At 42.7% G+C, this 20,385-nt stretch overlaps 1 protein-coding gene across 2 annotated transcripts in view; it reads left to right on the forward strand.

The window, feature by feature from the left end:
- The window catches only part of LOC134336683 (small G protein signaling modulator 2-like), a 292,004-nt gene extending 272,733 nt beyond the window's left edge, over positions 1-19,271 (forward strand). For both annotated transcript variants that reach the window (XM_063031039.1, XM_063031041.1), the window contains exons 20-23: positions 2,228-2,337; positions 4,118-4,214; positions 8,862-9,029; positions 11,154-19,271. In XM_063031039.1, the coding sequence (XP_062887109.1) occupies positions 2,228-2,337; positions 4,118-4,214; positions 8,862-9,029; positions 11,154-11,242 (464 nt within the window). In that variant the 3' untranslated portion in view covers positions 11,243-19,271. The remainder of the gene's footprint in view (positions 1-2,227; positions 2,338-4,117; positions 4,215-8,861; positions 9,030-11,153) is intronic.
- Positions 19,272-20,385: the final 1,114 nt, after the last annotated feature.

The following is a 20,385-nucleotide window of genomic DNA, read 5'->3' on the forward strand; positions in this document are numbered from 1 at the left end:
TATAAGCCATACAATTGTTAAGTGCCCCCAAAAATCTGAGGGAACTCAGCAGGTCAGGCAGTATCTATGGAGAGGAATAAACAGGCAACGTTTCAGCTCTTTATTCGGCTCCACAGATGCTGCCTGACCTGCTGAGTTCCTCCAGCAATACTCTGGATTTCCAGCGTCCACAGAACCTCTTGTGTTTACAATTGTTAAGTGAGGCTTTTATGCTTAAGAAGGAACTGGTGTGAGTATATGAGTGTTAGTGTATCCAAATGACCTTGATACATTGTCGTACTAGACATTCCTCTTTCGTTTGAGGAAGGCTACCTTAGTAATGTAGTGGTTAGCACAATGCACAGCTCACAGTGCTCCGGAGTTTGGAATTCAATTCCAGCACTATTCTGTAATTAGTACATCCTCCCCGTGGAATGCATGATTTTTCCCCGGGCGCTCCGGTTTCCTCCCACAGTCCAAATGCTGCGTTGCTAGGGCAACATGCCTCGAAGGGCCGGAAGGGCCTACTCCGAGTAGTATCGCTAAATAATCAAATAAATGTTCTGTTATCACAACCTAGTCTCTAGTGGTTCTTGCAGAAATACTAAAGAACCTGATAGGCACGAATTAAAAAATAAGAATCAGGTTTAATAAAACTGATATATGTCGTGAAATTTTTTTTGTTTTTTTCAGCAGCAGTAGAGTGCAATACATAAAAAATACTATAATTTTCATTTAGATACACAATGCATTGCAAAGGTCTTAGGCACTTATATATATAGCTAGGGTGCCTCGGACTCTTGCACAGTACTGTATTTGTCAACATGGAGCGGAGAGCGAGTTTGTAAATCTGGTGGGGACAAGGGATGTTGGGAATGGTGAGGGTGGAGCGCTGCAGGAGGGCTGTGGGACAGGTGGCAGAGAAGGAGTGTTGGGTCAGGGGGTGGCACAAATGCAGACACACCCAGCCCTGAGACACCAGGCAAGGTCATTTGTTTCCAAACAATTGTTTTTTTTTAAATTAATTTTTTATGCATTTCTACAATATAGCTACAGAAAAAAAACCCGTCAACACAATGGAGATTTATACTGTGCAAAACAGACATATATAGGCATACGTTAGTCTCGTGAGACCATGGATTTGCGCCTTGGAAGGTTTCCAGAGTGTAGGCCTGGGCAGGGTTGTATGGAAGACCAGCAATTGCCCATGCGCCAAGTCTCCCCTCTCCACACCACCGATGTTGTCCAAGGGAAGGGCATTGGGACCCATACAACTTGGCACCGGTGTCATTGCAGAGCAATGTGTGATTAAGTGTCTTGCTCAAGGACACAACACAAGGCTCGAACTAGCGTCCTTCAAATCACTAGACGAACGCTTAACCACTTGGCCATGTGCCAAAACAAACATGTCCAATATATAATTCATAACAATAAAGAAAACAATTGGTTTATTGATCATTACAGAATGTCTCTCTGGTGCTTCCTGCTCCCCTCCTTTTCTCCCCACTGTGTTTCCCTCTCCCTGCCCCCTTCCCACTCTCAGTCCACAATAGAGTTCCATATCAGAATCAGGTTTATCATCACTCACATATGTCATGAAATTTGTTTTTTTTTACAGTTGCAGCAGTACAGTGCAAAGTGTGTGTGTGTGTGTGTGTTTAAATAGTACAAGAAAAGAGCAAAAGTAGTGAGGTAGTGGGTGGTGTTTATGGTCTGGTTCATGACTATGTTTCTTACTGTTATTTGTGGCAGCTTGGCATTAGGTTATTAGCTGTTGCTTTACAGCAGTAGCCAGATTTCCAAAGTACTTCACTGGGTATAAAAGGCTTTGAGACTTTCTGAGTTTGTGAAAAAGAGCAGCTATAAATGCCACTTGTTTTTCTTTGTTTAATCCATACAGAGCAATCCATCTGTGGGCCATTATCCATAGGGGTCCACATTCCTTGAAAGTCCAACCTTGAAACCAAATTAAAAAAGCTTTCTCCAACTTCCATTCCAAGCTCACATTTAGTGTTGCAATTGACTTCTGTGGAGTTAATTTTAAATTGGAACAGTGAGCTGCAGATTGCAATAAACTTGAAGCAAGTTAAAACCGTGCTATAGGTGCCAACGCAGCTCTGTGATACACCGATCTGTCTGGCTCATGATGCCAAGGGGCTGGAACGAGTGGTAGAATTGGTTCTGAAGCCACCAAGAGCTGTACTTTACAAATGTCTCATTACAGATTTGTGCCTCGTTTTCTCTTCAGAGCCCCTGGCTTACAGCTGCTTCACCCAGCTCATGAAGAGGATGAATCAGAACTTCCCAAACGGAGGTGCCATGGATACTCACTTTGCCAACATGAGATCCTTAATACAGGTAATGGGATATGGGAATAAAAATGCAGGACAAGAGTTCGCTTTCTCACTTCTTCACCTAGCAGATGATTCAATTGAGAACAAACAGTGAGCTTTATAAATGAGTTACCTGCCTACCTTATGCTTTATCCAGTTTGTGAAACAAACCAAGAAGTTTCCAGTGTTATCGATTAACACTGTACCACAGGAGCAGGTCCCTCGGCTCACAATGCTGTGCTGAACTAATAAAATCAGTAATGAAATACCCATTAAACTAATTCCTTCTGTCCATTCAGAAACAAGAGAAAATCTGCAGATGCTGGAAATCCAAGCTACACACACAAAATGCTGGACAAACTCAGCAGGCCAGGCAGCCTCTATGGAAAAGAGCATAGTCAATGTTTCAGGCCGAGACCCTTCATCAGGAAGGGCCCCGGTCCAAAACGTCGACTAAACTCTTTTCCTGAGATGCTGCCTGGCCTGCTGAGTTCCTCCAGCATTTTGTGTGAGTCCCTTCTGTCCATGTCCTTCCATTTTGTGCTCAGAATCATACCTACCAAAGTGCCTTTTGAACACCCCTATTGTATTCACCTCCACCACTGCCCAGACAGCACATCCTAGGCACCCACCACTGTCTGTGTAAAAAGTAACTTGCCCGGCACACCTCCTACGAACTTACCTCCTCTTACCTTAAATGCATGCCTTCTGGTATTAGACATTTCAATCCCGGGAAAAAGATATTGGCGGCTACTCTACCTATGCCTCTATAACCTCCATCATATCTCCCCCTAGCCTCTCCTTTCCAAAGAAATCAACCCACATTTTTCTAGACTCTCCTAAAGCAAATACACTGAGTGGTGACCTTACTAGGTATACCTGTATACCTACTCATTAATATAGATATCTAATCAGCCAATCACATAACATGAATCTTCTAGAAAAATACAGAAACGGCTATACCACCGTTACTGAAAATTCACCAAATTACACACACTTGGTGGCTACTTTAATAGGTACACCTGTACACCTGCACGTTAATGTAAATATCTAATCAGCCAATCATGTGGCAGCAACATAACTCAATGCATAAAAGCATGCAGACATGGTCAAGAGGTTCAGTTGTTGTTCAGACCAAACATCAGAACAGGGAAGAAATATGATCTGAGTGACTTTGCCTGTGGAATGGTTAGTGGTGCTAGACGGGGTGTTTTGAGTATCTTAGGAACTGCTGATCTCCTGTGATTTTCACGCACAACAATCCCTAGAGTTTACAGAGAGTAGTGCAAGAAACAAAAGAAAAACATCCAGTGAGCTGTAGTTACATGGGAAAAATGAGAGGGGTCAGAGGAGAATGGCCTGACTGGTTTAAGCTGACAGGAAGGCGACAGTAACTCAAATAAGCATGTGTTACGGCACTGGTGTGCAGAAGAGCATCTCTGACGCACAATGGGTCAAACCCTGAAATGAACAGGCCAAGCAGCAGAAAACCACATCGGGTTCCACTCCTGTACCTAACAAGGTGGCCACCAAGTGTACATCAAGAATTGATGAGCAGGTGTCTCTTTTCTCTGGAGAACCGAGGACAAGGGTGCCTTATAGAGCTGAAAGGTTTTGATAGAGAGGATACAGAGAAAAATGTTTCAAATTTGTGGTGAAGAGCATAACACAAGGCCGTCAACATACCACTTTGTTACAGGCTTATAAACGTTGCAGTCATTAGGGCAAAGCTCTGTGTTATTTGTTCAGTAACACAGCTTTGCCACTTATCCTCTTGCTAATTCTTGCTTCGGTATCTTCTTCAGATTTTGGACTCTGAGCTATTCGAGTTGATGCACCAGAATGGAGACTACACCCACTTCTACTTCTGCTACCGCTGGTTCCTCCTGGACTTCAAACGAGGTAAATTGATGGTTCGCAGTCTGCAAAGAGTGGTTCAACAAACGCGTTTGAGCTCTTTTGCCCTCTGCTTTTAGATAGCAGTTCAGTTATTGGCCCTCCACCAGACAATGGATTGAAGTAGTTTATGTAGAAACCCCTTCACTTCAGCTTTGGACAATTATTGGGTGTTGAGGAAGACCCTCATCGTTGCTAGTGCAGTTGATGGATGAAATGATAAATTAAGTTCCCGCCTGCTCTCTAAAATGAATGTGTAGTGTAGTGGTTAGCACAATGCTTCACAATATCGGTGACTGGGCTTCAATTCCCACCACTGCCTGTAAGGATTTTCTAAGTTCTGTCCATGACTGCATAGGTTTCCTCCGGTTGCTCCAGTGTCCTCCCACAGTCGAAAGTCGTACCGGTTGGTAGGTTAATTGGTCATTGTAAATTGTCCCATGATCAGGCTAGGGTTAAATTGGGGGATTGCTGGGCAGCACGGCTCAAAGGGCCGGAAGGGCCTGTTTTCAGTAACTAATTTTGCACTTTAGTTTTAGGGGCCTGTCCAATATCATGAGTAGGTAATAATGAACATTTCTTTACATTTATGCTTATTTTTAAACATAGTACCTTTGCAATATGTTGTTGAGGGAACTCCAAAGTTCATTATCGAAGTACATTCCTTGACCATCACAAAATCCTGCAAGTCCCTCCTTAACAGCACCGAGGACATAACTAAACGTCAAGATCTGCAGAGTCGAGAAGGCATTACAATCTCAACAGCAATCATCATCATCATCATCGTCGTCAGGTGCCATGCCCAGTTTGAGCTTTGACTGCCATAGCCCACACACTCCTGTTTCGGGTCAAGTGGATCAATTCATTGGTATTCATTTCCAGTTCTTTGGCTGCCGTCTCCATCATTATTTGTCTTTGTTTTCCTTTTGCTTTCTTCCCTTCAATCTTTCCCATAATTACCGTGCATTCTAACTCCTCTTTCCTAATCCAACGAAGTTAAGTTGCCTTTTCATGATCTCATACATTATTTCTCTTTTTGTGCTTGCTCTGTTCATGACATCCTCGTTAGATATTCGTTTCGTCCATGATATTCGTTGCATCCTCCTCAAAAACCACATCTCTGCTGCTTCAATTCGTTTCCTCATGTTACTAGACATTATTATCAACAGCAATAGGGATGCAATTAACTGCTGACTGCAATGATGAAGCCCACATCCCTTGAAAGAATATGAAAAAAAGCAGTACTTCTGCCAAATCTCACCTCTTCAAAGAAAGCAATCCCAGCCTTTCTAATCCATTCTTGTCCCCTCGTCAGGCTGGGTGGCCCAAGCGTTTCACTGCGCCGGGATCCGGGTCCTAGAGCAAGGTAATACCCAGTGCTCGGACAGTTTAAAGCCAGTCCAGGTAGACTGGAAAGTCCGAGTGTCGGGACTGGAGACGAGGGTCAGGCTAATTTCGCGCACTCTCCTGCGATGTTCGTTCATCTTGGCGGTGATCTGCTCCAGTTGCTGTGCTACTGAGACCGAGGCTTGGGCCGACTCCAGCTCATCCGGGGTGGGATCTAAGGACCCAGTCTGGTCCGGACTGCTATCGTTTGCTTCCATTGTTTGCATGATTGTGTTTTTCTTTTCTTTCTTTATCTCTCTGCGCAGTGGTTTTGGTCTTTATTGGGTTCTTCGGGTTTCTTGCGTTGTGGCTGCCTGTGAGCAGACAAATCTCAAGGTTGTATAATTTATACATTCTTTGATAAAAATTGAACGTTGAACCTTGAGTCTCAGGGTCTTTCTCAAATCTTCACTGGGCCCTCTCACATCCGTTCTATTACATGGGGTTCAGAACTGAGTACAGTACTCCAGCTGATCCCACAAACAGCAGTAAAAGAAATGATTAATTTTAGGTGTGAGCTTCATGGCAGGACATCAGGGTAAGTGTGGACAATTCCTCATAACCCCACCACTACACCCCCACCCTCAATACAGATGCCGCTTGACCTGCTGAGTTTCTCCAGAAGATTTTCTGTCGCATCAGAAGAAATTCGCTGACTCTTGTAATTAACGCCATTGGGCCTAGATTTAATGATAGGCCCAGTACCCTGGCCTAGAGCCACCCGCACTTACCTAGACCAGATGTGAGGATCTGCCAGCTGGTTGGGTCAGTGACTTAGTCTCAGGAAGAAGGGATTTTCATCCTTTCACATTGTCTCTCCAGAAGTCCATGAACTGTTTCAAAATTCACTAATTCAGATCCAGATTAATTTATTTATCACATGTTCAAAAGTTCAATATTTTAACGATAAATTTATTAACCAAGTACATATATATCACCATATACAACCCTGAGGTTCATTATTTTGCCAGCATACACAGTAAACCCAAGAAACGCCATAGAATCGATGAAAGGCCGCACCCAACAGAACGGACAAACAACCAATGTGCTTTCAGAAGGTCGTGAAATTGCTAACTCACTAAGACAGTTGAAAAGCACGCTGCTTAAAGGGAAACTACAGGCTGCAGATTGCAGTGAAAGTAATTCACAAGAAGTATATTTAGAAGTTCTGTAAGTTGCCTGCAACAGGTTGCTGTGGTTCTCTAGTGCCAACTTGCTCAGTGTACATTGGAATTTACTGCGAACTGTATGTGGATACTGACGGACTTTAAACAACAGGAATTCTGCAGATGCTGGAAATTCAAGCAACACACATCAAAGTTGCTGGTGAACGCAGCAGGCCAGGCAGCGGACTTTTACCGCTGTACCATTGACAGCATACTCACCAACTGCATCTCAGTGTGGTATGGCAATTGTCCCATATCAGACCGCAAAGCACTCCAGCGTGTGGTGAAAACTGCCCAGCAGATCATCGGCCCCCAATTGCCCACCATTGAGAACATCTACCATAAACGCTGCCTGGGCAGGGTGAAAAGCATTATCAGGGATGCAGCTCACCCTAACCATGGACTTTTTACTCTCCTCCTATCCAGTAGGCGCTACAGGAGCCTCCACTCCTGCACCAGCAGGCACAGGAAGAGCTTCTTCCCTGAGGCTGTGACCCTGCTGAGCCTCACATCACAGTGCTAAGCAGTACTGCATCAGTATTGTACTGTCTCAGTACTTTTATATTTGTGTGCTGTAGCACTTTTTTATTCGCAGTTATTTTGTAAATAACACTAGTCTTTGCATTTCTGGTCAGATGCTGAATGCATTTCATTGGCTTTGTATCTGTACTTGGCACAATGACAGTAAAGTTGAATCTCATCTAATTTAGGTCAACAACTAACACGACCGAAGGACATGCTGGGGCAGCCTGCAAATGTTCCGGCGCCAGCATAGCAATTCCACAATGTTCTGCAGAACAACAGAAGCAGCAACAACAGTAACAAGTCAAACCCCTTTCCTCCTTCCCACCCACCCACACACACACACAGACACAGACAGGGCCCCCAACCCCAGAACCTGGCCTCCCGCCACTAGTCCTTGGCCCTGGACACTCAGAGTTGCAGGCACCAGACTTACAACCTGCAGTCCCAGGTCCAGACTTATAATTGGCAGGGTCCCATCCAGTGTCGCCACCAAAACAGAGCGGCTGCAACATTGCAACAGCAGACATCCCACCTCTCCCGGAAGTTCCGGGAGTCTCCTGCATATTAATAGTGGCTCCCTGATGCCCACAAGTTATATACAATGTCCCGGAAATCAATTTTTTTGGGAGAGCGCGAGAGAGAGAGAGCGAGCGCGCCATGGCAGAGTGTTCCAAAAAAAGAAAATATAAAACGTACATCACCCCAGACTACACTAAACCCCTGCCTAATAGGGGTCAAAAATAGTGACAGTGTTGCTCACTGAACTGTTTGCAACAGTGATTTTTCTATTGCCCATGGTGGGTTAAGACTGTAAAAGACATGTTGAGGTAAGTTTGACAGGTGTCATTCATTCATTAGCATAGCTAACGTTATTTAAACCAGCTGGCTGGCTGCTAAGAAGCTTCTCTATTGCAGGCATCCCACCTCTCCTGGAAGTTCCGGGAGTCTCCCGCAAATTGATGGTGCTACCTCCCTGAAATGAGTTTTTGCAGGGTGAGATGTCTGCAACAGCCAGTCAGTGTTACTCAAATCCCAGCTGATTATACACCTGAGATCTCAGGGAAGATTAAACAAGCTGGGGTGACATGGTTCAAAGGACCGGCTCCACACTGTATTGCTAAATAAATATTCTGTTCAAGATTCAGAGTCCTCAACCAGCTGAACATGGGATTGAGTGCGGCTCCTGAACTATAATCATTGTTATACCCTCCAAGGTAACTATTTGCATCCAAGGTAACAGAAGTATTACAACTTAAGGAGGGGGAGACAACAGCCAGGGCTCCCTCTCTGAACCAGAATCACATGGTGTCTGCTGCAAAAGGTGCATGTGTCAAGTCTGGTGAGGCTGGGATTGGCAGTATTCTGGATCAGACATGAAGAATGCCAGAGGAACTGCATATCTGTTACCTGCCATACACCTGTGCAAATTCAGCATCCTAACAAACTAAGAATTGTTGTTTTTTCTAGTGATTCCAGCTGTTTCTGTGCATTCATTACCAATTGAAGAAATAATTTATTAACATCTTCAAAACAGGTAATTCACCCCTGAAAATGACTGTATTATTTTTTGGCACAGAACTCTTGTATGAAGATGTCTTTGCAGTGTGGGAGGTCATCTGGGCAGCAAAGTACATCTCTTCAGAGCATTTTGTCCTCTTCATTGCCTTAGCACTGGTGGAGGTTTACCGCGAGATCATTCGTGATAACAACATGGATTTCACAGACATCATAAAGTTTTTCAATGGTGAGTTCAACTTATACAGTTTCATCCCTTCTTCCAGTATGAACGAAACTTTTGATACTTCCTCTTTCCCGGTCTTCTTCTGTACAACTCTTGAGTAGTCAGCTAGTGACTTCGGTGTCCTGGGTGGGGTACATAGAAAAGTACATCCAACAATCCACAGTGTTGTGTTAACCTGATAGAGGTGTGTAAGATGACGAGAGGCATTGATCGTGTGGATAGCCAGAGGCTTTTTCCCAGGGCTGAAGTGGCTAACACGAGGGGGCACAGTTTTAAGGTGCTTGGAAGTAGGTACAGATGGGATGTCAGGGGTAAGTTTTTCACACAAAGAGTGGTGAGTGCGTGGAATGCACTGCCAGGGACAGTGGTGAAGGCGGATACAATAGGGTCTTTTAATAGACTCTTCGATAGGTACGTGGAGCTTAGAAAGATAGAGGGCTATGCGATAGGGAAATTCTAGGCAGTTTCTGGAGTAGGTACATGGTCAGCACAACATTATGGGCTGAAGGGCCTGTAATGTGCATATGTTCTATGACCTTTTAACCTGCTCTAAGATCAATCTAACCATCCATCCTACAGTTGCCTCCATTTTTCTCTCGTCCATGCACCTATGTAAGAGTCTGTTAAATATCCCTAACATATTTGCCTCTACCATCACTCCCGACAAAACGTTGCACACACTCACTATCCTCAGCCCAGCTCTGCATCCTATCAATGTCCCGTTGTAGCTCTATAAAACTCCGGTTAGACCACACTTGAAATAATGTGTTCAGTTCTGGTCACCTCATTATCAGAGGGACGTGAATGTTCTGGAGAAACTTGGTAATGAATGTGCAGAGGAGAGTGACCAGGATGCTGCCCGAATTAGAAACCATGTCTTATGAGGAAAAGTTGAGCAAGCTCAGGCTTTTCTCTTTGGAGCGAAGGACGATGAGGGATGACATGATGGAGGTGTACAAAATGTTAAGAGGCAGAGATAGAGTGGGCAGCCAGGATGGATATGACTAATACCAGGGAGTACAACTTTAAGGTGCTTGGAGGAAAATATAGGGGGATGTCAGAGGTTAGTTTTTTTACACAGAGTGGAGAGTGCGTGGAACATGGTGGTAGTAGAGGCAGATACACTAGGGACAGTCTCTACACACCAGCTGTGTGGTGAAAAAGGCACAACAGCGCCTCTTTCACCTCGGACGGTTGAGGAAGTTTGGTATGAGCCCCAAAATCCTAAGAACTTTCTACAGGGGCACAATTGAGAGCATCCTGACTGGCTGCATCACTGCCTGGTATGGGAACTGTACTCCCCTCAATCGCAGAACTCTGCAGAGAGTGGTGCGGACAGCCCAGCACATCTGTAGTTGTGAACTTTCCATGATTCAGGATATTTACAAAGACAGGTGTGTAAAAAGGGCCCGAAGGATCATTGGGGACCCGAGTCACCCCAATCACAAACTGTTCCAGCTGCTACATCCAGGAAGTGGTACCGCAGCATAAAAGCCAGGACCAACAGGCTCCGGGACAGCTTCTTCCACCAGGCCATCAGACTGATCAACTCACGCTGATTTGAGTGTACTCTATATTACATTGACTCTTCTATTTATTATAAATTACTATGATTGCACATGGCATATTTAGATGGAGACATAACAAAGATTTTTTACTCCTCCTGTATGTGAAGGATGTAAGAAATAAAGTCAATTCAATTCAGTTAAGAAACTCTTATATAGTTAAAAGTAAACTTATTATCAAAGTAAGTAAATGTCACCCTGAGCTTCGTTTTCTTGCAGGCATTCATAGTAGATACAAAGCAACACAATAGAATCAATGGAAAACTATACACAGGCAAATTCAGACAAATCATTAGGCACATAGATGATAGTACTGGAGGACTATGTGGGAGTGAAGGGTTACAATGATCTTAGAGTAGGTTAAGAGGTCAGCACAACATTGCGGGCCAAAGGGCCTGTACTGTGCTGTAGTGTTCTGTGTTTTATATTTCAATGAAAGTAAACCTGATTCTGATTCCGATTCTGGATGATGGCTGCGCATTTCAGAGCAGACTTCAAGGGGATTGATTAAATACCCAGAGGAGAAAAATAAGTTTCACCATTGAGTTTTTTTTTACCTCAGAAATGGCGGAGCGACATGACACCCAGCAAATTCTGCGGATTGCACGTGAGCTGGTCTACAAGGTGCAGACTCTAATAGAGAACAAGTGACGGAACTGAGAGAGCAAGGAAGGCCTCACTTTCCTTCCAGGCCGGAGCGGGGACCTCCCCACCTCCCTCTGGCTGCTCTGGCTCCCGTTCCCCTGCAACTCGAAGCATGACAGTTCAAGAGGACGCGATGGTCACATCTTCTGAGCCCTCAAGATGTTAAGCAGCGAGCAGAACCTGCAAGGTGTTATCGTGGAGGCCAGGAATTAGCCAAGAGAATGGCGCTAATTGTTTTCCCCCAACAAGGTTCACCAATCATCAGTCACATTTTAGTGATGCTTTAACATAGTTTATAAAAACACTTTTTTCCTTCAATTTTCCTTCATTGTCTCTGCTGCCTTAGTTGTGAGATCTTACTTGTGGTCGTACTTTAATTTATTTTTTTTTTAAATCAGTGAGTGCCTAAATATTAAATGTGTGACAAAAAAATATACCCAGTCCCCATCCACATTATAATCCTGTACCCTCAGACAAACAGATGGGTATGAGCTAGAAATGAGGTTTTCACAACCAATTTTCATTTGTGAACTCATAGTAATTTTTAAATCCAGACTGACTGAACTGATTTGGATGGACCAGTGTACATTTAATACTTTTCAATGCAGATCGATCTGATCTTACAGATTATTTTAGCATGTTTACACTGAGAGTTACAGATATTTTAAATATATTGAAGAATGTTGCCAATAACTAGATGTTCTATGGTTCTGTATGTTTCTGTAATATTACTTTCTAGTATTGAACTTTCCCGAAGTATTGGGAAATTGTTTTCACTTATACAGTATTTGCTAATTCTAAAGCAGGGCATTTAGTAGTTCTATCAAGATTTACTCTGCGTGAGGTAAAGTTTTGATGAATGATGTTAGTTAAATTGGTTAGGTTGTGGTACCGTCCTCCACATTCCTCCCCTCCTTCCCCACCTTTATCCCTGCGTAGACGGGCACGCACATACTCCACGGTGGTTTGGACCATCATTGCAAATCTAAATCTCTTTTTTAAAGAAAAGCCCCATCAGTGGTGTCTTGGGGGGAGATCAGCAGCTGTGCTTCATAATCTGGGGAGAATTGGGTCAGAGGCTCGTAATTCGTCTTCTCCTCAAGCTGAAATGCCTCACCTCTGAAATAAGCTCCTTCCAAATGTTTAAGCATTTAAAGAGGCAAAAAGCCCTAGAAACCAAAGCCAACGGATCTCTGATTTATCATCACTTGCTTACCTGATCATAGCAAATTCTCTAATATTAGAATAGATGAATCTTGGATCAACTATTGTACATCGGAAGTGTGCATTGTAGACTTCTATTTCTACCCCATTTTGTCGTTTTCTTTGTAAATTTCCTACCAAACTCCTCATTGCAGAAGGTATTGACTGCCTCTTGAGGAATGGCACTGCAAACATTTGAACAATGAAACATCTGTAACAAAAATATCTTAAAATTTGTTACTTGCTCTTTTCTGGTTCTGCAGCAAGAGGCATCTACAAACAATGGAAGCACTGTACACATATTCAAGGTTTTAAGAAACTACCTTATTAGAGTTATATAAAGAATAAAATACAGAAAGAAGAAAAATGGTTATAAGTAGTAAAAGAGACAAAAGTAATACTTCTCAACTAATCACAAAGCCACTCCACATAGTACTGCTGGATGGAACTGCTAGTGCCCAACAGCTTCTCCACTCTCTCCTTCTTGATGTCCTTGTCTCTATCTCCAGCTCTTATCACTAGTCGCAACCCAGCCTAGGAGAAAATTGCAACTTGCACAAAGAAATTACCCCTTTTAATAGCCTTCAAGACCCTTTACGCTAATACTTTCCCAGACAAACATGTTTTTCACCATTATCTATTCTCAAGGCTGTAGACTGATACATTGCTGTATCTCAAAACATTGCTGAGGACTGGCTCCCTTCTGCTTTCTCAAAGCATTCCCACACTCCAGACTAACACCATATTGTCTTCCAAACTTCCATTTTGCAGAACGCATTTTAACATACCTTAAGGAGGAATCAAATTGAACTCTTTCCTTATAACATCCCACTTGTCCACACAAGTTCCCAGGGTGATGGGTTGTTCGACAATGGGGTGGCAGGGACTATGGTGGTCCATCATTCCAGGTGGGGAGCAGGATGGTCAGTTGCTCCCCTTTTCCTAAATCAAGGATGTTGAGATCAGGCACTATGCTCAAATCTCCGCCACACTGGACATTAATTTCTGAACAGAGATGGGGAGGAATTCCTTTAGCTAGAGGGTGGCAAATTTGTAGAATTCATTGCCACAGACGGCTGTGGAGGCCAAGACATTTGGTATATTTAGAGCAGAAGTTGATAGGCATCAAGAGTTATGGGGAGAAGGCAAGAGAATGTGATTGAGAGAGAAAATAAATCAGCCATGATAGAATAGCAGAATAGACCCAATGGGCCAAATGGCCTAATTCTGCTCCTTTGTCTTATGCTCTTAATATGTGGCAGGGATGGAAACTCTTTCAGCATCTGTAGTATGATCCTATCGTCCCATACTGGCCCACTTTGGCAGAAATAAATAGGAATTCCACTTCCTGGCACCTTCTTCACCTGCAGATTCCTTGTTGTCTTTATCTTCTCCAGGAAACATGAATGTGGTTAATCTGGGGCTCTTTTTTAGAATATATTGCAAATTATTTTGATCTGCACTTCTACGTGTTTACATTGAACTCAAACTTTGTCCATTCCCAATGGGCCAGTAGTCATACTTTGGGGTTCTCTTTGAACATTTCAGAGACTATAATAAACTACACAGTATAAAAGGATCTCTGCAAATTTAACAATAAACAAGATTTTTATTCCCTAGAATCAGTGTTACTGATCACATTGAGTTAATACATAACCAATTTTGGTAAGTTACAGTTCCACTTGACCTGAGTGTCAGCTTAGTACTGTTAGACTTTGTGATTTCCCTGCCAATCAGCTCCATGCATTCAGTTTTTGTTTTAATGGACAAAGATCCTATTCTACAAACACCCATGGTATTGCTTAGAACATGTTTGAGATCACTGCTCTAAAGAGGATACTTAGTGGGGGGTAAGAATTGAGAGTCTGCCCAGAGATGACAAAGTGAGTGACGTTTGGTTGTAACTTGCCAAGTATTTAACATGTGATAAAACCACAATTGTACAAGTCATTTACATAATGGCTTCAGAATTATGTACTGCCCTTCTCATTTCTCATGTTTTGGTCAATGTATATTTTAGTTAAAGATACAGCATGACACAGTCCCTCCTAACGAGCCCACGCCACCCATGTGACCAATTAACCTACTGACCGGTACATCTTCGGAACGTGGGAGAAAACCAGAGCACTCAGAGGAAACCCACACCATCACGTGGTGAACGCACAAATTCCTTTCTTTTCTTTTTTTTTCAATCTTTTTATTGATTTTTTTTTTAAAGTGTGTATACAAACAGGAGAATATCTCTAGTATATATGTCAATAACAGTACATACAGAGAGTAAAATAAACAATATCAGAATCACACGTAGTGTTGATCTACAAAGTATACATTTGATATAGAATGTATAATACAGAAAAAGAAGAATGTAGTTCATTCTCCTCTTATCAATTTATGAAGAAAGGAAGGACTATTAGAAATTTTTATATAAAAACAAAGAAAAAAAACACTATTCTAAACAGAAGGAAAAAACGGACTGGGCATTCCATCCTGAGAGAAAACCCAAGAAAAGAGAGACTCTCTGATCAAATCCAAGGTTCTGAAAAAATAGCTGGAAGAGAATCAGTACAAACATCAGATCATATGAAAATATTGAACAAAAGGTCGCCAGATTTCTTCAAATTTAAAGGATGTATCCAGTGTCTGACTTCTCATTTTCTCTAGACTTAAACAGGACATGATAGAGGAAAGCCAATAAAAGGCAAACTCCTCACAGCGGCGGAAATTGAACCCGGGCTACTGTAATAGTGTCACGCTGCCTCGCCGCTGCAAAACGAAATTTTTATCACTATCATTTAGGCCAGCTTATATTTACTCTCTGACCCACACTGTCGGAAAACCTCCAAGTATTCAATGAGTCGTGAGGGTGATTAGTATTCCTGTAAGGGTGATGAGCAATTCACTGTAAGTAATAGACTTCTTCCAAGCAGTCGATACTATATAATTCTATGGAATTTGCATACCTTCTATCAAATTCTGCTGAAATAGTCCTTTTTCTATGCTGGATGTGACTGCACCTAAAGTTATAAAACACTATTTCTAATTGCATCCATGATTTAAATATAACTTTTTTTTAAATATAGTCTCTGAACTATGGCACCTGCCTACTGCTTCATGGGCAAAGAAACCTGGCCAAGTATAAAGCCCACTGGGATCTTTAGGAAGTTCTTTCAATGCACTTCATGTCACTGATGTTGCTGAGCTACTAAGTGACCTGGGTTAAAGTCACGGTGCTGGGACAGGACCAGGATTAAAAAGTACTTAAAGCGATGGTTAGATTATCAGTTGGCATGTAAATCAAATGGAAGAATGGAAAGAGGCCTGAAGTTACTGGGTTAGACTAGTTCTGTGACGATGAATGCATAATCCTAGGTTGTTACCCTCTTCTGCAGCAAGTGGCCACTTTATTCATTACCTCCTGTACCTAATAAAGTAGCCACCAAGTATATGTTCATGGTCTACTGCTGCTGTAGCCCACCCACTTCCACTTCAAAGTTTGACGTGTTATGTATTCAGAGATGCTGTTCTGCACGCCACTGTTATAATGTGCGGTTATTTGAGTTACTGTCACCTTCCTGTCCGCTTGAACCAGTCTGGCCATTCTCCTCTGACATCTCTCATTAACAAGGCGGTTTTGCCCACAGAAATTCTACTCACTGGAATTTTTTTCTGTTTTGTTTTTCACACCACCCTCTGTAAACACTAGAGTGTGTTGTGTGTGCAAATCCCAGGAGACCAGCAGTTTCTGAGATACTCAAACCACCCCATCTGGCACCAACAATCATTCCACAGTCAAAATCACTTAGATCACATCTTCTCATTCTGACATTTGGTCTGTTACAACGGAACCTCTTGACCATGTCCACATGTTTTTATGTGTTGAGTTGCTACCACAATTGGCTAATTAGTTACTTGCATTAACGAGCAGGTGTATCAAATGAAGTGGCCACGGTGTAGCTTCCTGCTTTAAAATTTCCTGTTTTTCAAACACCCCTCAGAAATGTTTTACAAACATGATATGACACCTCCTGATTCTGGAGAAATGTTAGAATGCTGTACCTTTGGTCTAGTGACATCGGATGAATTTTAGAGAATTTTGCTAGATTCAGAGTAATACTGTGTGGGTGAATGGAGTTAGGATGCATGTTGGCCATGACCTCATTGAATAACATAGCAGCCAAGAAGGCTGAATGGTCTGCTTCTACTCTAAATGAAACTTAATGCCTCATATATAAACATGTAGTCAATGGTACAGATTCAGTGGGACAAAGGGCCTGTTTGTGTCACTAAAAATACACCAGCAGCATGATGCTATTACAGCATCAGTGGCCCAGGTTCAATTCCCGCCACTGTGAGGAATTTGCCTTTTATTGGCTTTCCTCTATCATGTCCTGTTTTTAAAAAAGTTAAATAATTGGGAAGCACCTGTTTTCTCTGTATTCAGAAATAAAATCATGGGATTCCAGCACTCTAAAGCATGCAATGTCCAAAATCCTTATTTTCTGAGTGGGTTGCTTTGCAGCGACTTAAATTTTTATTCCTTTCATGAGGAGCTCACGTTTCTTTGAACAACCCTGCAATCTGAAAAAGTAAACCTAAATATCAGATTCTCCATTGTTTATGAGATGTATACGTGCTTAGCTTCTGTTTGAAACCTCATTGAGGCAATGATTGTTATATTGTTGGACTTTGCAATATTCTTCTGTAAGTATTGTACATAATTTTAGATCATAAAGCATCAGTGCTGTCTGCCTGGGTTTGTGTGGGTGTTTTACTGCAGGCAACTGACTGTTCCAGATTTATAAAGCATTTCTTTCATCTTGTGACAGTCAACTAGCTGAGGTTTAACTTTGTGCCATGGCCTTTACATTTCAATTTGACAGGGCTTATCTGATGCGCATGTCCACATATCAACCTGCATGGCTGCCTGGTTAGGACCAAAGAAGTTACTTCTGCTAAATTCTACATGGAGAAACAAAATTACATGAAGTAATCTTTTCAGACAATAAACACTGACATCTTATTGCCCTGTTACTAAGGGGGGGGGTGAGGGGTATTTGGAGTAATTCACGATCATTTACTGCATGATCGTGAATTGTTTTCACGGGGAAAGACTCATCAGGTTGGCAACACGGTGAGATCGAGCCAAATACTCAAAAGTGCCGAAGGTTTATTTACACTACAGTTGATGCATGGAATAATTTGCTGGAGGGATTATTAGCTGAATGATTCTTTCTTCTAAGGAATCAATGGGCAGGTGTTTGAGGGAGATGATGATGCAGGACACTGGAAAGAGGAGCATTAATGTGGTTCCCAATCCACCTGACTCTGTTCCCCTTCAAACTCTTATTACCTGAAGAGGATCCCCATTGCATCTCACGCCACCTGACGCAGTCCCCCATCGAACCCTGAGCCCCATCATGCGATTTCCCATCACTCTCCATGTCATCTAAAAGGTTCATCCAATTCCTTGAGCCACCTGACGAGCAAACTGTGCCACGCGACGTAGACGGCCAACAGCAGAACTGTGGTACGTCTGTGGCAGACAACTGTGTCACATTTATGCTACAGCTTATTTTTCTGATTATAAAAGTCTGTGATTTTTTTAATTGTATCTTTCAGCTGCTTACAGTGTTTTTAAAATGAAGTTTTATTGACTGAGAGCATTAAGTTTGGATCAGGAATGGAATTCTTCTTTTCAAACTATGTCCTAAAGAACCCCAGTATTTTCAACATATTGCAACGAGGTTCAATTAAAAGAAAAAAAAAATCTGCAATGCAAAGCAAGTACAGGAGAAAAATTAGTTACCATTTGTGGCCACTGTTCACATTTTTTTTTCCAAAGGAAGTAATTTCTTCCAAAGTTCTCCTTTAACTTGACTCAAAACAGATTTGGCTTTGAGAGACTGCATTATTACTGAACAAAGCCCAGATTTGTACCAAATGACTTTGCTTTTCATTTTGATGGAGGCATTTGACATTAGAAGTGTTGTGTTGTTGTAGGAAATAATAAGTACAAACGCCGGAAATACTCGGGTCAGGCACCATCTGTGAAGAGTGAAACATTTCAAAAATTAGGGCGCCACGGTAGCATGGCGGTTAGCATAACGCTCTTACAGCTCGGGGCGTTCTGGAGTTTAGAGTTCAATTCTGGCGCTGCCTGTAAGGAGTTTGTACGTTCTCCCCGTGACCACGTGGATTTTCTCCGGGTGCTCCGGTTTCCTCCCACAGTCCAAAGACATACCGGTTGGTAAGTTAATTGGTCATTATAAATTGTCCTGTGATTAGGCTGGGGTTAAGTAGGTGGGTTGCTAGGCAGCACGACTTGTTGGGCCAGGAAATACCTGTTCCGCGCTATCTCTAAATAAAGCTCGGCTTTGTTCTCTCACCGGAACTGGGAAAGTTCTAATGAAAAGTTATTGACCTGAAGTGTTAACTCTGCTGAGCATTTCAGATATTTTCTGTTGTTTTTATTTCTGATTTTTAATGTCAGTATTTTGCTTTTGGTTTGTATTGAGGAGATGGGTTTCTGTGCTGCTTCCCCACACTGTGCAGTTTGTGAGTGATCATGTCCTTAATCCAAACCTGACCACAATGTGAATGAATCAAACAACTCTGAAGCTTGCACTGCCTTTGGAATGTCGTTGGGCTGATAACTGTTCAACGCATTGATTCGATGTATGCAACTCTTGTTACTTGGTACCTTTGTTATGTTGTATATGTAAGACCGCACCTTAAACTCAATGTGATGCACCTTTTTATTTTTCTAATTTCCTCTCTCTCTCTCTGTTGAAACGATGTACCTTGGATGTAGTGTTGCATCAATAAATTATTGTCTCTGCATTGGTTTTGTCATCTGCTACGCAGCTGGATCTGACCAAAGAGGGGCAGAGTGTGTCCTGACGTGAAGGCACTTCGGAAACAATCAGTGATAAACACAAGAGATTACAAAATGCTGGAGGAGCTCAGCAGGTCAGGCAGTTTCTTTGGCAAGGAATAAGTGTGTTTGCGTGCCTCAGTGACCCGGAGCACTGTGTTGCCCGCGGTCAGGGCCTTGTACTTTGGCTCTTGGTAGGATTGCCCATACTGAACAGGTCAAAGGGGTTGAGACCAGACTAAGAGTGGTCCACCGGTCCTCCGGGTCTGGGGGGTTCAGCTCAGGGCTAACAACCCTGAATGGTCAAAAATACAATTGTTACAGAAACAGCGATGAAAGCAGAGTTTGTCATTGAAACATTGGTTATAATTGATACCTTTACCTGGCTGGAAGCCCGAGAAGAGTTTATTCATCATTTATGCCGGGAAAGCCACTAGAGACTTTTTCTGGAATAAGTGTGTCAATGTCAACGGGCTGACACCTTTCATCAGTCCAGCAACATTGTGTTTGTTACCTGCCATTGGTATAGTTAGCACAGTTGTAGTTGTAACACTCGCTTCGGCTAGCAGCTTAATATAGGGGATGATAGCCCCCCCCGGCCCGGCCAAACTTAAGAAATCTCATTTGGGTGGATGCTGCGCAATGTGTCCCCTGTCACAGATCAGTACCCCGAAATAACAAACAGGACACAATATGTGATTAAACGATTGAGCTTTATAATTCTTAATTTGACTAAATGGTTAGCAAAGAAACAAAAAAAGAGAAAGGGCCCATTCTCACAAACCAGTCTAATGCTCAATGTCGGAGCTCACTGATGAGGGTGTTCGTCCACCATCGACCTCCTCCGATCGTCACTGACCTTCAGACCCTCGCTCCAAGTCCACTCCGTCCGAGGTCTCCCAGCTCTCTCCATTCGCGTCTTCTCTCCTCATCTCTCCCCGGCAAAAGACCACAAATTCCCAGCACCCAGACACACAAGAAAGAACAACATCCTGCTCATTGGCTAGAATGCCCCGTTATCTCTAGTCATAACCCAAACATTGCTGCTACAGAGAAACCATTACCTTAGCAG

Source organism: Mobula hypostoma, chromosome 23, assembly GCF_963921235.1.
Source record: "Mobula hypostoma chromosome 23, sMobHyp1.1, whole genome shotgun sequence".
NCBI lineage: Eukaryota > Metazoa > Chordata > Chondrichthyes > Myliobatiformes > Myliobatidae > Mobula > Mobula hypostoma.